General features: G+C 33.6%; 1 protein-coding gene across 1 annotated transcript; it reads left to right on the plus strand.

The window, feature by feature from the left end:
- The first annotated feature begins 4,066 nt into the window (after positions 1-4,066).
- Positions 4,067-7,311, plus strand: LOC127128269 (ACT domain-containing protein ACR9). Its single transcript, XM_051057510.1, has 6 exons — positions 4,067-4,361; positions 5,474-5,692; positions 5,869-5,974; positions 6,132-6,483; positions 6,576-6,863; positions 6,960-7,311. Exons 1-6 carry the CDS (start codon positions 4,208-4,210, stop codon positions 7,104-7,106), a joined length of 1,266 nt encoding a protein of 421 aa, XP_050913467.1. The 5' UTR covers positions 4,067-4,207; the 3' UTR covers positions 7,107-7,311.
- Positions 7,312-17,743: the final 10,432 nt, after the last annotated feature.

Below are 17,743 nucleotides of genomic sequence, written 5' to 3' on the forward strand. Positions count from 1 at the left end.
CAGAACATCCAACGATCATTCAACACCAACCGCCCCTCCTCCTACCATAGCCAAGAAGCTCAAACCTCACAAAACCAAAACATCCAACAACCCTATCTCTACCAAAACTCCCAACAACCTTTCCAATCTTTCCTCGACGCATCGTTCACACCCATGTGTCTCTTCAACCGTCCCGGTCGCCCATCAATGAGTCAACCACAACCCAACTTCTCTGGCATGGATCATGAGCTCAGCTACGGTGGTACACCATCAATGCATACTGAAGACTATGCTGACTTGCCTGACTACCTCAACAGGCCTTCTCCTGTAGTTGAAAGTGACGCTCCTGGCCCCTCAGATGCTCAAACATCGGTACCGAATCATCAACGTGGATTAGGGCCACGGGTTAGAGTAGCTAGAGGATGTGAGACCGGAGGTCGGTTAGGTGATCCCGGTCATCACCATTAGGTTTCTTTGTGTAAACGACAAATTTTATTAATATCAATTGGTCCTATATCAAATTTATCTATCACGTATACCATTTATAAAAAAAATCATTTTACACTGAGACTCCAATTGAATTGGCGTCTCCTCTTAAGTACTACACAGGGGCGTCAACCCACTTGGCTAGGGCACCTGCCCTAACCAATCCAATTGCCGCCTCCATTCAAGTATTTAAGAGGAAGCGCCAATTGAATTGGCGCCTCCTCCTAAAAATGAGGTAGTTTGGGATTTTTTTTTAAACCAGAGATGTAACACCCCGATAATAATAAAATAATTATTTAAATTGAGTTAATAATATATTTATTAATTTAATTAAATAATTGGAAATTTTATTATTATTATTATTGGAAAATATATATGTTGGAAATAAGGAAAAGAGCCCATTTGGAGTAAAAAGGTTTTTACGTGAAAAAGCAAAGAAGCGATCGTGAAAGAGGAAAAGGGCAAGAGGCAGAGCAAGAGGAAGAAGGTTGGAGAAGAGCTTGGAGCTTAGAGATTTTGCCGGATTAACTCAGGTAAGGGGGGTTATCATCGATTAATGGGTATTATGGGATAATATGTGATGGGTAGTGAGAAACCATTGATATGCCTCTGATTGAATGATGTATGATGAATTTGTGAACTTTTGGGATGAACGAAATTTGGATTAAAATTGAAGAAATTCGTAGGAATTAGAGGTAAAAACGTTAGAAATTTGTGAAATCGAAAGTGGATAATTCGTGTTAGATGAGATGAATGAATTGTGTGTAAAATTTGGACTATGGAAGGTTGAATTGGATAGATCTCGTAGCAGAGAAAGCCATTGCAGATCTGGAAATTCTGGTTTCTGGTCATACGCGTATGGCACTAGGCAATACGCGTATGATATGGCTGGTACGCGTATGGATGAGGCCTTACGCGTATGAGTGAAAGAGATGAAGTTTTGAACGTGAAATTGTCTCTGTTGGTACGCGTATGAGAATGTGGTACGCGTAGCATACGCGTATGGGCGTAGGCAATACGCGTATGGACTTGGTCAGGAATGCGCCATACGCGTATGGGCATAGGCAATACGCGTATGGGCAGACTTGTGGTTTTCCTGAACTGTTGTTGTGCAGTTTTGGTTGTTTAGGCTGAGTGATGTAACTTAGCTGATGTATGACGTAGTAGGGATCATTTCCCGCTGTTTTGAGCAGTATAGGTATTAGTAGAGTGTGCTAATACTGTGGTTAATTGATTGACATGATAATGATGTGTTGATACATGTATTGATGATGTATGATGATATGCATAATGCTATGAATGTATATATTATGCATGTATGTGTGAATGGACTGTTGTATGGCTTAGAGTGTGAGCATATGTCCGTTGTGAATTGTTGTTGATGCTGCATTGCTAGATGATTAGCATGCATAGCATAGCCTTTGGGGCTGTAGCTAATTCCCATGGTGAGGAATTAGTGAGTGAATCATTGTGGATTTGTTGTTGATGTTTGCATGCTAGATGATTAGTGTGCATAGTCTAGCCTTCGGGGCTGTAGCTAATTCCCATGGTGAGGAATTAGTGAGTGAGTCACTAGGTCTCAAATGAGTGGGACTAGTGAGCTTAGTAGCCGTATCTGGAGGGATCGGTGAGCTTGAACTATATGTTCAAGAATAGTCGGTACCGCATGTGTGGAGTCTCATTGCATAATGTATGTATGGCGTATAATATGAATGGATGTATTCCAATATTATACGTGTGTTTGTGTTGTTGTGGAGTATGATTTGAGATTATACTTGTGCTTTATGTTGGTGTTGAGTATGATGTTGAGCTGATGTGCTGTTACTGATTGTATGTTGCGATTAGGGTGATTAATGTGTTAAATTACTTAACATGACATTATATTCTATAATGCTTATTATATTGATTGAGGAACTCACCCTTACAACTATTTTTCAGGTAACGAGAAATGAGTTGAGTAGAAGCGAATGCTTGGAGTCTAGTGTAGTCTCCTTAGTGGGTCGTGCTCTGATAGATGTAACATCGGGATGGGATGTTTTATGTTGTTGAATAATTTACATGTGAATGCTACATGTTTTACATGATGGAGGAGATCTCTATCCGCTGCGTTTTATGCAAATGTTTATGTTTTGAATTAATAAAAGAGCATGACCGTTATATTGTTTAATGGTGTGAATAATTGTGTGACACCCTTGAATGGCATAATTACTCTGAATTGTTATATGTTTATTATTTTTAATTAAATATTTGGGGTATTTTAGAAGGGTGTTACAAGAGACATTTTGGGATTTTTCTTTAAAAATGGATTATTTTTATAAAAAATGAACTTCAAGATATAAAATACTTATCTATTATGGTCCATTCAAATATATATCAATGTTGATATAACATCATGTTAAAAATTGAAGTTAAAATTACACTGAGAGAATTTTAAATGAGTAATATAGCATGAAATATACTTATAGGCATTTTTCATCGTTTAATTTAAAAATTAGTTTTCTTATTTTTTTATTTTATTTTAATTTTTATAAGCTTTATTCATCATTCTATTTGCAGGTCAATTTTATTGAGATAATCTTATCACTAATGATGTGACTACATTTAATTAGACAAACTTAATATTTATGTAATTACCAATATATTTAATTCAAAAATTATATTTTATAATTTAATTATTAAGATAGAATTGTTTCTATAAACATTATCACGCCAACAATAAAGTAAAATTTGAAAATAAAATTGATAAAAAAATAAATCGGGACAATCAAAATATATGAAAATTGAAAATATAAAAATATAGAATTAGTTTTTAAAAGAAATTCTTTCCTTTTTTAAAAAAAAATTACACTCATTTTTTTAAAAATGAAAAAAATACCTTTTCTATATTTAAAATATACCCCAACTTTTCATAAAATTACACCTTTATTTATTGTTAATTCATTAAGTTGAAATTTCTAGTTATAAAAAAGATATATATTTATCTATTTGATGATAATTTTTAAATGTATATTTTTATATTTTCTTAAGAAATGCGAGTATAATTTTTTATTTTTAATAAAAATGTAGATTATAAAATAATAAATAAAATATAAAAAATACTTTGAATCTCAATAAATAAATTTTGAATGAAGTAAAATTGAAATTTATATAAAAATAGAGAGATTATGAAATATAATAAATAAAAGGTCTTGTTAACATGTGTCTTTAATTAAGAATATTACAATTAAAAATTTGTATTGAATAAAATAAAATTATATTTTAAAATTCAAAAAATTAAATACGTTTATTGAAAGAAAATATTTCTACAAATACATATGCTCACATTTGATATTTTAAATAATAATAAAATACAACTTTAATTGGTTTGATTTTACCAAAACCAAATCAATTCACTATGTAAGCGGGGTTTTCCTTTCTATATATTAATTTGATTACAATTTAATATCGTCTCTATCACTAAAGATATTAAAATCTAAATTAAAATTCATATATCATTTTGTGTGGTTAAGAAAAGCTCAATTGTAAAATTTATTAAATTATTAATAAATTTTTACAATTTTTTTTTTAAATTTCTTTTGCTATCTTTCTTCATATATAATCATAAATATTATTTGCCACTCTGTTATTTCCTCTCTTCTTCTTCTCAAACCTCGCATAACCGTTCGCCGGAGCAATTCCCGCCGGAGCTCCGGCAATGCTCTTCTCAGCTACAATCCTCCACTAAATCCACCATTTCTCAGTGATGGGAATCCCATGGGACGATATCGTTGTGATCCAGCACGCCAAGAACACCAACGAGCCAACAATTGTCACTGTCAATTGCCCCGATAAAGCTGGTCTCGGCTGTGATCTTTGCAGAATCATCCTTGAATTCGGTCTCCGTATTACCAGAGCCGGTATCTCACTTTTCTCATCTCGATTTCTTCAATTTTTTTCTTCACTTGCGAATTCTGTTGTGGAGTTTATAGTGCTTGAAAATTGTTTGAAATTTCAAGTTTGATATATGTAATTCCGAAAGTAGAAGTTCAATGTTCTCTGTATGAGACAGTGATATCATAGAAATGGATTAATTACGTGATTTAAGTGTATTAAGGAGAGAGATTGATGATTAAAATTAATTAATTTTAATTAGAGAAAATGATGGATTAAGAGAGATAGAGACAAAGTTAGAAAAGTATAGGATTCAAAGGTAGAGAGAATCCTGATCTGGAATATGTATCAATTCTGTAAAATAAAGTTAAAAACTGAAAATACTGTCTCAAAATTCCAACTCCTATTATTTTTTACTTATTTTGATTAAACTGACATCAATCGTGATTCCGTCTCAGTCATGAGTAAGAAGAGAGGGCAGTGAGATCTTCTCAAAGTCTCAGGTTCGAATCTAACTAGATATCTACCGTACTAACAATTCATGGCAAATCAATATTGACTTTCAATGAGCCTCCCGCAAGTAGACGGTTGAATTGGTCTTTTAGATAAGTTGGTCATAGGGCCGGATACCGAGTTTTCAAAAAAAAATTGTTTGTGTTTTGACAATTTTTTATTAGTCTATAGTAAAACCAGTGTTAATCGAATATTGGCCTTGACGGTGCTATGGTGGATATATTTGAGGGTTTTTGAGCTGGTTGCAATAGTAAATATCAGTCGTTATTGTGGGTTTTTCCGCCACAATCCGCTATGAAGGCGCCACCCAGCGGCTAGTAAAGGCGGGATTTTGGCTATTCGCCATGGACCGCGATCCTCCTTAGCCAACACTGTATAGAACCTGCCTTTTTTCCAATTCCTTTTATGTTTGTTTGTTTTATTTTGATTTTGTTTTTGATGAATGATGATCCTTTATTGCATATAGCAACCATGATTGAAAAAAATGACCCTTATTGAATTTTCAGAAAAAACATCGGTGCATAGTTTAATTCTTCTGTTTTTCATTGTTTGAAATTTGAAATTTGTAATTAGACTTCGTTGTTGTTTTTGGTCTGTTTTCATGATGAATTTGTTGTTGATGTAGACATTTCGACGGATGGAAGATGGTGCTACATAATCTTTTGGGTTATTCCACATCCTGAATCACTCAAAGTTGATTGGGAAAGCTTGAAGACAAGGCTTCTTTCACCTTGTCCTTCTTGTTTGTTTTCTTATCATTTCAAACAACAATCCGCTAATCCTTCATCACATCAAATTTACTTGTTGAAGGTTTGGATTTTCGATCAGAAAGGATTATTATACGGTAACTAGTTATGTTAACACTTAGCACTATTCTCTTGTGTTCTATCTTTTGCTTTTTCTTTATCAATAAGAATGGACGTGAATCAACAACTTGCACTTGATCCTAATGGGTGTTCTCTTTTTTGCTGTCACGTATGGAATGGAATACAATATTTATTTTTTGTTCTATCCTTGTAGATATCAACGAAATCTTGTGTAACCTCCAACTTACGATTCAGCGAGTTAAAGTGATGCCAACTCCTGATGGAAGGGCCCTAGATTTGTTCTTTATTACTGATGAAATGTAAGTGCAGCTTTATTGGATTCTTGTTTGTTAAGGTTTACTTTATATTCTGATTCTTCTGGATTCTCTTTATCATCACATCTATAAAGTGGATATTCATATCCTTGCAGCATAGCTTAGCACAGTTCTTTTAAACCAATTCTGTGTTAAAATGCAGGGAACTGTTTCACACAAAAAAGCGGCGAGACGATGTATGTGAATATCTTATGGAAGCCTTAGGAGAGAAATGTATCTCCAGCGAACTTCAGTTGGCTGGACCTGAATATGATGGACATTTGCAGGGGTTTTCTTCTCTTCCACCAGCTTATTCTGAAGAACTATTTGGTCCTGAGTTATCAGACAAGGTGTGGCTGCATCCTCTCAGTCAAGATATGACAACACTAAAGAAACCGAGTGTTACTGTGGATAATACGTTGAGCCCGGCTCATACTTTGCTTCAGATACAATGTGTTGATCAGAAGGGCTTGTGTTATGACATTATGAGGATTTCAAAGGATTCTGATATTAAGGTATTTTGTCTCGGCATACTCTCTTCAATCACTGTACATGCATTTTTCGGAATAATCGGTTTATTTATATTCGCTTTGCCCTTCTCAATCAGGTTGCTTATGGTAGATTCACTTCAAGTGTGAAAGGCTTTCAAAATATTGACTTATTTATTCAACAAAAAGAAGACGGGCAAAAGATCATAGATCCCGAACGTCAGAAAACTCTGTGCTCTACCTTAAAAGAAGAGATGCTTCACCCTTTGCGGGTAATTATAGTGAACCGTGGTCCAGATAGAGAACTACTGGTTGCCAATCCCGTAGAATTGTCAGGAGAGGGAAGACCTCGTGTTTTCTATGACGTTACTTTGGCCTTAAAAGCTTTGGGAGTATTCATTTTCTCGGTATGCATTTATTTAAGTTACAGTTCAATAACTACACATTAACAGTTTAACAGGTTTTGATGACTTCACTACGATGATGTTTTGATTTTACCGTAGGCTGAAGTTGTTAGACATTCAACGCAAGAACGCCAGTGGGAAGTCTACAGGTTTTTGTTGGAGGAAAGTCGGGAATTTCCATTGGACAGCAGTAAAGCGAGAAGTCAGATCGTGGACAAAGTTAGAAGAACATTGATGGGTTGGTAATCTGGTTCAGTTCATATCAAATAAAAAACATTGAGTATTTGTGTTGCTGTCCCTTTTAATATCTTCCTTTTAAAACCAAATACCAATTTGATTTACTCTTTAAATTTGGTTTAGGTATTAGTTATCTAATTAATCATGTAAGTTTCGCACTATGGTAGATGATTTTATGTTTCTTTTCTTTGGCTTTAGTGAAATGTTTTCTCTATATTGGTTTTCTTTTCGAGTGTGTATAACAATGTTTTTAAAATCGAACCGAACAGGGATGGAACTCCGCTTGAACCGGTCAAATAGGTTCACTTCGGTTTTTCAAACATTAGCCTGGCCACATGGTATTTTTCTTTGCTAAATTTGGATGGCTGAAAGGAATGCAATGCACTACCATTGAACTGGATTTCTAGAGATTTTTAAAATTGATTTTAACAATGTATGAATGTTTTTTTATTAAAATTGATTCTAACTTGAAATTATAATAGAGTTTTTGTTTCTACAATTAATTTTTTATATTGAATTTATTTGTTCATTTTATTTTTACATAAATATTATTTTTATATTCGACTCTGTTAAAATCAATTTTACATAATTAATTTTTATTACTAAAAATTAGGGGTGGCAAACGGGCATGCCCGTCCCGTTTAGGCCCGCCTCGCAAAAGTCCGAAAAAAACGGGGCGGGGGCGGGGCGGTCATAGTTGAGGATGTGGGCCTAAACCTTAGACCTGCCCCGCAAAAAAGTGAGGGCGGGGCGGGGAAAACCCGCGGACACTGCACTATTTAAGCCTAAAAACGTAAAAATTTATGTAAATACATGTGCCCGCAAAAGCCCGCGAAAAAAACGGGGCGGGGCGGGGCGGACACATTTGAAGGTGAGGGCCTAAATCCTTGGCCCGCCCCGCACAAAAGTGCGGGCAAAACGGGCATGCCCAGCGGACCAAACCCGTTTTGCCACCCCTACTAAAATCTTAATATATTTTAATCAACCTGGCCTAATGGATCATTTGCATACTGGAGTAGCTACCTTAAACATCCCAAAAGCAAAATAGAAAGAAAAAGAAAAAAAAAGTAATTTACAAAATCTAGAAATATTTTATGTATTGGTCCTCTGAAAATTTTACTTCGTACCCCTACATTTTGCCTCATACCCCTACAATTTTTTAAAAATTCCAATTCTACCCTTAACTGATTTTAACCAATTTACCATTTCATTTTTACCATTCAGTTGAAACTTTCAAAAATTACACGTTTCACCCTCGCACCGGAATTCTTGGAAAAAGACTTCCGGTATGTATTTTTTTCAAACCAGAAGACTTCAGAAAAGATATCTGGAACACACAAAGTAATGAACTGGAAGTCTTCACGAAAGAGTTCCGGTTCTTTAAGAAAAAAGTCACGTTCCGGAAGACTTCTTGAAAGAGTTCCGATAAACAAAGTTACACATACCGGAACTCTTTGAAGAAGTGTTCCGGTTTGTGTATTATGTGTTCCGGAACTCTTTCAAGAAGTGTTCCGGTTTGCTTCTTTTTTTTTATAATTTTTTTTATTGTCCAGGAATGGAAAATCTTCCCCAAATATGTATAGATACTTCTGATGCGTTTATAACGACTGAAAGATTTAGTACACGAGAAGAGGTGATCAGATGGATTAAAGAGGTTGGAATCGATAATAAAGTAACTGTTATTATCAGTCGTTCAGATACTGAAACAGGGAAGAGAGGGAGAAGTAACAAATTAATATTTGGTTGCGATAAAGGTGGGAAACACAAGAGTACTAATAGTGGTACCCAAAGTGCGTCCAAGAAATGTGGATGCCCATTTAAAATCAGGTCGACTCGGGCGAAAGATGGATCTGGTTGGAAGATTGATGTAAAATGTGGGTTACATAATCATGGTTTACCTGATAGATTAGAAGGTCATTCCTTTATTGGTAGGTTGACCACAGATGAGAAGCAACATGTCGCTGATTTGACAAAGAGACATGTACCACCTAGACACATATTGCTTTCCTTGCAAGACCGAGATCCTGAGAATGTCACTCGGATTACCCAAGTATACAAGCATAAGAGTGTGATACAAAAAGAGATAAGAGGTCCTAGAAGTGAGATACAACATCTGTTTAAACTTATTGAGGATGCAGACTATGTCTATTGGAGTAGAAAAAATGATGACTCGGAAGTTGTGAGAGAGATATTTTGGACCCATCCTGATTCGGTTAAGTTGTTGAATATTTTTCCGATTGTGTTAGTTATGGATAACACCTACAAGACAAACAAATATAGACAATCTTTGTTTGAAATTGTTGGCATGACATCAACCGAGTTGACTTTTGCTGTTGCATTTACGTATATGGAGTCTGAGCAGACAGATAATTTTTGCTAGGTATTGGAGAAACTAAAAGAGTTGTTTGTGAAGAAAGACTTGTGTCCACAAGTGATTTTGACAGATAGAGATCTTGCTTTGATGAAAGCAATTGAAATTGTGTTTCCCAGGTCGATTAATTTGCTATGTAGATTTCACATTAACAACAACGTTGGTGCCAAATGCAAACAACATGTGGTGAATGACCTGCAAAAGACGATATACACATTATGGATGGAAGTTGTTTGGGCTAGTGATGAGGTTGAGTATAATCAACGGTTTCATCAACTTGAGCAAGCATGTGTTGATTATAGTGGATTTATTAATTATGTGAAAGACACATGGTTGACTCCACATAGGCATAGATTTGTTGGAGCATGAATTAATCGAGTGCTACATTTGGGTAACACAAAGACTAATCGATACGTCTTATAATTTTTTATGTGTTATTTTTATATGTGATATTTTTTCTATGTATTTTTTATGTGTTATTTTCAATATTTTTAGGGTTGAATCTGCTCATTGGAAGTTAAAGAAGATGTTAGGAAACAATATAGGTGACATGGTCAAATATTGGGAAGCTATGAATAACAACTTGAGGTTACAACTGGGAAACATTAGAGCTTCTTTTCAAAAGAGTTTTTACGAAGTTGAGCACGGACACATAAGTCTCTTTTATGGTTATTTGCGTGGTTCCGTATCTCGAGCTGCTTTGAGACGTATTGCTGAAGAGTTATTGAGAGTTGATTATGTTGGAACTAACAAGCAAATATGTGGTTGTACTCTTAGAACATCTTATGGGTTACCTTGTGCTTGTGAGTTAGGAAGATATACACTAGGTGGTATACCGATACCCATAGATGTTGTTCATGTTCATTGGAGGAAACTAACTATGGAAGTTGAGTTAGAGATAGGTGCAGATGATGGATCAGAGGTGGATATGACTTATGCAATGGATGAATTGTGGAAACGATTTAGGTCATTAGATATTATTGGGAAAAGGGCATTAAAGAGTATGGTATGTGAACTAGCATACCCAACAATGACTCCATTGTGTCCACCACCTGAGAAACTAAAAACCAAAGGAGGAGTGAAGAAGAAAGGAAAAAAAACCAGCAGAATATGATGTTTATAGGGACCCTTCGTATCATGAGTATGTTGATAAGGCATCTCAATCTTCACAAAGGCAATCTCAACCATCACAGACTTCGAAGAAGTTAAAATTATCAAAGAAGCAACCACAATTCACTCTTCAATTTCCTAATCATATTAGGTCATACATTGAAGATGTAGTTAATGTTGAATCAGATGGTAATTGTGGATTTAGAGTCATTGCATCATTGCATGGATATGGTGAGGATGGTTGGCCAATGGTTCGCAGAGAGTTGGGGTTGGAAATAATAGACAAGGATAGGTCAACTTTGTATGACAAGTGATTTTCTAATCAGTTGTCATAAGCGAGAGAATCTTTGATGATAGAATTCTTTGGTTCACAGCCACCTGAAAAATGGTTGACTCTACTAGATATGGGTTACTTGATAGCGAATCGCTATAATGTTGTACTTGTCTGTTTAGGCAATCCGTGCATGACTTTCTTTCCGATGACAAGTTCACATTCACCAAATGTCTCTATTTATTGCATTGGTTTTGTTAACCAAAATCATTGGGTTCAGGTACGTATTTTGTATGACAAGTTATTTTATATGATTTAATGTTTTAATTATTTCACTTAATATTTTATATGACTTAATATTTTAATTATTTCACTTTATCAGGTTAACATGAAAGAGGGGTTTCCGTTGCCACCGGTCACATTAGATTGGAGGAAATTTCGTTCTCATACAACAACTTCTTGGATGTTAGGATTTGCAGGACGTCTACAACATTGGCAATTACTTACACCTATATTAGCATGCATATGTACTCAAAACATGAATATGTAATAAAAACATGAATTTTATATTATATATATTATATTCAGTTCTAAAACTTAATACATAAATCAATGTGAACGAGAAATATGCAAAGCTTCAAATAAATCAGCAAACTGTGGATCTTCCTCTTCGGCATTAACCTGTCTCAGATAGCGATGAATCAATGTAGATACACGAGCCCAATCAGGATCAGATGGTCCGGCGTCATATACAGGAACTGGTACCTCTCTTGGATGCGAAACACAATAATACCATTCCAGACAACCATCTTCTACATCAGATGGAGTGGTGGCCATGGTAGTTGGACGGATCACAACGATAACACTCTGATGGTAACCAATCCAATCAACATCAATATTCGTTGCCATCATACAATCAAGAGGTGGGGATGGAACATACTGCCTATACCCGAACTGACGTAAACATCTGTCAGGCATGTGTGGAACAACTGTGTCACCCCACTTCAAACAGCCCCTGTAGAGACATATCTCATCAAACTGACGCCATGCTCTATGATCCTCAAATGGACGCCATATAACGTCGGCAGGTGTCAGCTCGTCCAAAATAGGTCGTAAATCATCAACCTTCAGGACTCCTTGCCTATACGACCATCTCATCGCTCGAGGAAGACCACAATTATCAGCTGGTTTCCAATTCTCCCCTCCTTTTCCAACAGTTGGAAAGTATTCGTGAATCCAGCACTGTTACAAAATACAAACATAATAAATAAAATAAATTAAGTTAACATATTTTATAAAATGAATCCAACACTTAATAAACAAAATTAAATTACATACCTGTAGGAGAGTAGGATATCCATTGAGCTGTTTGCAACTGAACATGGATACATCTCCAAGATATCTGTATAGGGTAACTAGTGCAGCTGCTCCCCAACTATATCCTGAACATCTATCTAAGTCCGTAAACAGTAGGAGGTATCGTGCCTCTACAAGTGTAAAGGTCTTATCGGCAAAAATGGTGGAACCCACCAACATCAACAGATATGCTCTGGTCGCATATGCCCAGCTGGAAACAGCTCTATATTGTACGAATAAATCGTATAAGCACTCCAACTTATAATACGAACCCCTGCAGCTACGAACATGTGATTGTGCCTCACCCTGTAACACTCCTAAGTAGTCAACAACAAGTTCAACAACTACCTCTTCCGTGACATCCTGAGGACTCCAGAAGATACCCCTGATGGGCAAATGAAGCAGACATGAGACATCATCCAAAGTAATGCTCATTTCACCAAACGACATGTGAAATAAAGATATCTCTAGATGCCATCTTTCCACAAATGCAGAGACAAGATTTGTGTCTATCTTGTTCAGACTAGTTCTCTAAAGTGAAGATAAACCAGATCTAGATACCCAACTCTCCATCTGTGGTGGAAGAGCCAATGGAACCCTAAATGTCAGCTTCAGTCCATGCCCAACAACATTCAACTCTTTCTTTGGACCTCTTTCCTAAAAACAATTAAAACACATATTAGAAAACACAATATAAAATATTCAACTATTATTCATTTTCAAATATATCCCGTTTATTTACCTCACCAAACCATAAATGCCGAGCAACATGATGCTCGTACTTCACCAAAAGAGACGTATCGTACGACCCTCCTGGATATCCATCTGGCTCAGCTGCAGTTGAAGATGCGCCCCGGTCTAAAGTGCGGTCTGAAATCCTACCATCTGCACCTCGTCTTCGAACCACTACAAAAAAGTATTGTAAAAAAATTATTAAAAATTAAAAATAAAAAAAAAATGCACCGGAACACTTCAAAGAAGAGTTACGGTGAAGAAAAATAAAAGGATGACTACCGAAACACTTTTTAAAAGAGTTTCGGTTTAGTTCATCCAAACCGGAAGTCTTTAAGAAAGAGTTCCGGTATACAACCAACCAAACCGGAAGACTTTCTAAAAGACTTCCGGTTCAATGCCCCCAAAAGACATCAAACCGGAAGACTTTAGACAAGTGTTCCGGTATACACTATGTGAATCGGAAGACTTACTCTTACTGTTCCGGTTTACAATGCCAAAAAATACAAAAATATGTGTTCCGGAAGTCTTCACGCAAATGAAAAAAAAATTCATTTCTGAAAAATATACCCTATTTATATGAGGGTATTTTGGTAAAAAAAACATATGTAGGGGTGTGGGTACAATTGTAGGGGTACGAGGTAAAGTTTTCTGGTCTTCTTGATTATGCTTTACACTCACAAAAACAATTTTTTTTACTCTTCGTCATCCTTCTTTTTAGATCACCAATACGACTATATCTTCAACTTACAAGTTCTCCGATTAACTTGGATTTGGTGTGTTTGATTAGTAAATTAGTTTTAATAAATTGAAAATAAAATAATTTGTGTTTTTGATAAATTTGAATTAAACAATAAATTTCAGTGTAAATCACATTTATATGTAAAAGATATAGATTTTAACTTCAAACATAATCAATTTTAAAAAGTACAATGAGCAATCAAATATGTCAAAATTAATTTTATAAATTTAAAATCAATTTTAGATGCTCCAAACATAAAATTAAACACATTTAATCGGTTTGACTTTTCATTATGTATGACTAGCGATGTAAGCGGATCAGAAAAAATTAATTAAATCGATAATCTAAATCAAACCATACTTTAAAAAATGGATTTTTGGTTCGGTTCAAAAATCGAACCATACTAATAAAATCGAGGTGGTTTGATACGGTTCTCGATTTTAGTTTTTAAGAACCGTCAAACCGATGAATCAAACCAATTACTATAAATACTTACTTAATCTTTTATTTAGTCAATTATTAAATTCAAATTTTATATCGACCCAACACTAATAGGTAGGCAAATCCAAAGTCCAAACATAAAAAATAGAAACCATAAGTTATAAAAACTTATTCTCATCAAACTGCTGCTCTGGCTATCTGCCACTATTGTTTATGTCACCAATATCATTCTTATAGGTTATGATTGTTCTACTCATATTCGTGTTCAAGTTCTATTCGTTAATTTTCATTTTTTTTTACCTTTTATGTTTCTTCTTCAACGAATTTTCTTAGAGTCTAGTTACAAAATAGTTTTGATGTATGTTTGAGATGTGAAACATGTTAATTTACGTGTATTGAAACCTTTTGTTTTTATTATTATGTTTTATTTGTTAACATTTCAAATTGCTTCCCAACCTTCTCATGCCAAGTGCCAATTTTTGTATTCGATAATTAACTTTGAAAAATAAAGCATGAAATATATTATATGAAATGTATTATTTGAAAAAATAATAGGATAAAATACACTGGAAATATGATAGCAAATAATATACAGATGAATATACGTTTAGAAAAAAAATGTTGTAAACCGACAAACTAAACCAAACCAGTTAGTTTGATTTGGTTCCATTTTTAAAATTAAAAAAAAATGAACCAAATCAAACCGATGAAGATATCATTGGTTCAGACAATTTTTTGACCAAAAACCAATTCAAATCGAACCGATTACATCCCTAAATATGACCACGAAATGAGAATCCATAAGAAAAGTCCACTAATTGTGAAATCTGGAGTAATTATATTCCACGAAATGAGAATCCATAAGAAAAATCCACGAAATGAGAATGCATAAAATTATTCTTTATATAATCTTTGAATTGAATCTAATCTAATGATTAAATTATTCTTTATATATATATATATATATATATATATATATATATATATATATATATATATATATATATATATATATATATATATATATATATATATATATATATATATATATATATATATATATATATATATATATATATATATATATATATATATATATATATATATATATATATATATATATATATATATATATATATATATATATATATATATATATATATATATATATATATATATATATATATATATATATATATATATATATATATATATATATATATATATATATATATATATATATATTATATAGACGTACTTGCTTAAAGTACAATACGTAAGAACCCCTTGTGATGTAAGATTGTCAGAAGTTTTTAAGGTTGTTATGGAGTTATAGTAAACTTATATAGGGTGATGAGAAGTTCTATATACTTGTGTTTATCGGTCAAATTGAATGTCCTCCCCAACCTCATGGTTGATGTATTTATAGGAATTCTCTAGAGTTGGATCTTGGACTTTAATGGAGTTATACCTGTGGAATACTATTTGCAGGTTTAGTGATCAAGGAAGCTCTCAACAATATACTTTTGGATATGCTTTAGTGATGATAACTAATAACTAAAGTGCAAGCATAACAAACGATTAAAGATGCAATCAGACTAAGGTACTAAGCTACGATTTAATGATCACTGTAAAAATCCTATGATGATGGCATCAAACGAGAATACATCTTCAAGAAGAATTCAAGTAAGTGTTTGTAAGACTGATTCAACTAATAAGTCTTAAAGCTTCTCTATCGCATCTGAGTGAACAATATATTATAAAAGCATAAGGGTTTTCTCGTAAAGTTATACGACTAATCAAACACAAACTAAACAGGTTTTATAACTTATTTTTCCTAAGAAAATATTTCTAATTTTTTTAAAGCCATGCCAGTTGAACCGAGAGTTGTCAGAAAAGTTTTGGGATTTTTTATATTGGTCAATCAATTTACACTTATACCTAATCGATTGGGTATGTGCACAAATGCTCCCTAAGCGTTTAAGTAAATGTATTATTGAACGGTAATGACTAAATATATTTAATTACCTTTTAAAATCTCCTAAACGATTGGTTTTAGGTCAACCAATCGATTGATGCATAATACAATCGATTGGCTCATCAATTTTGGCCCTAAACGTTTTCCTTTTTGTGTCAACCTCTCTAGCCTAAAAATAGAGATCCATTGTCTCATATTTTCATATCCATAAATGTGAGCTCTCATATCTCACTCATCTCTCTCTCTCTCACACACACACATTCCCTCTCTCTCTCTCTCTCTCTCTCTCTCTCTCAATACAGTTACTTACTTTCTCTCACTTGGAAATTTAGTCGTAGTTCTTTCGAGAAAGATCTTTTGCAAGTGGGGCATTTGTGTAACTCTAAAAGGGTAGTATTGTAACTTCACAAAGAAACATTTTTTTCTTGGTTGAATAACTTTTACAATTTAGGATTGTTTATTTGGGTTCAAAGATAAACCCTTTAAAAGTTTATCACCAATGTCATCTTAATCAACCATGGTGAAATACTTTGTTTTTTTAATAGTTTTTTATTCCATATATGCCCCATTTTTTTAGTACCTGTATTTGATACGATATTTTTTATCACAACAGAACCAACAAATACACATGTCTTTGTAACCAAAATATGGATATACTATATATTCATCAAACCCAAAAATATAGCAAACATATATTACAAAATATAGCTATACCAAAATGTAACCAACCTAAATATTATTTACATCAAACCCAAAAATATAGCAAATATTTATTACATGCTCATGAGTGTTCATCTTGGCCTAAAAAGCACATTTAAGAAAAACGCCAAACATGTAGAAACGTCTTTAAAGTCATCTTAGGAGAATGATGTAGTGTCGTTAAACATCTATATAAAAAGTGAGGAAATTGAAGAACATGTGATTTGAAATAATACCTTAAACATTAATATGCTATTGTAAATTATATACCTGATCTCATGAATCAACAATGTCGATAAAGACAATGTTTAACATGTGTTTCATAACAAAAAAAAACTACACTTGTATCCTCCTTTTTATTTCCTCACCTACAAATTTAAACATTTCATGAATATATAACTACACGTGCATGTAACTATAGATATATGAATGTCACAAGTAATCCACTTAACAAAGGCGTACAAAATGCGAAAATTTTAATTCTAACTCCCTTCAACATATGGTGTCGCTCCACAACTCTTTATATTGAAAAGGATTTAAACATATTACACGCTAAGCTAATAATAAAGTAAAAGAAAATATTACTAAAATTCTCATAAAAATATAAACTTACGTAGAAAGAATACGTTTTTTATTTGGTTCTAGTGGTTTCCCTAAGGAACGAAGTGTGATTATCATATTCGTTCAAAGAGAGATAATGACCAATTTACAATGAACACTAAATGAACACGATCATAATTAGTATTTGGTAAAATATGGAAACTAACTATAATATAGAAACCAAAATTTTAAAATTACTCATAAATCGATAAATGGTGTTAGGTAATAGTCTTTATTCCCACAACTGTAGTATCCCTGAGTCTAGCCACTCATTTCCAAACATAAAATCCCTTATATCTTTAGGATCGACATAGAAAACCTCTAGCTCTCGATCATGATATAATTG

Source organism: Lathyrus oleraceus, chromosome 3 (genome assembly GCF_024323335.1).
Source record: "Lathyrus oleraceus cultivar Zhongwan6 chromosome 3, CAAS_Psat_ZW6_1.0, whole genome shotgun sequence".
Classification (NCBI taxonomy): Eukaryota; Viridiplantae; Streptophyta; class Magnoliopsida; order Fabales; family Fabaceae; genus Lathyrus; species Lathyrus oleraceus.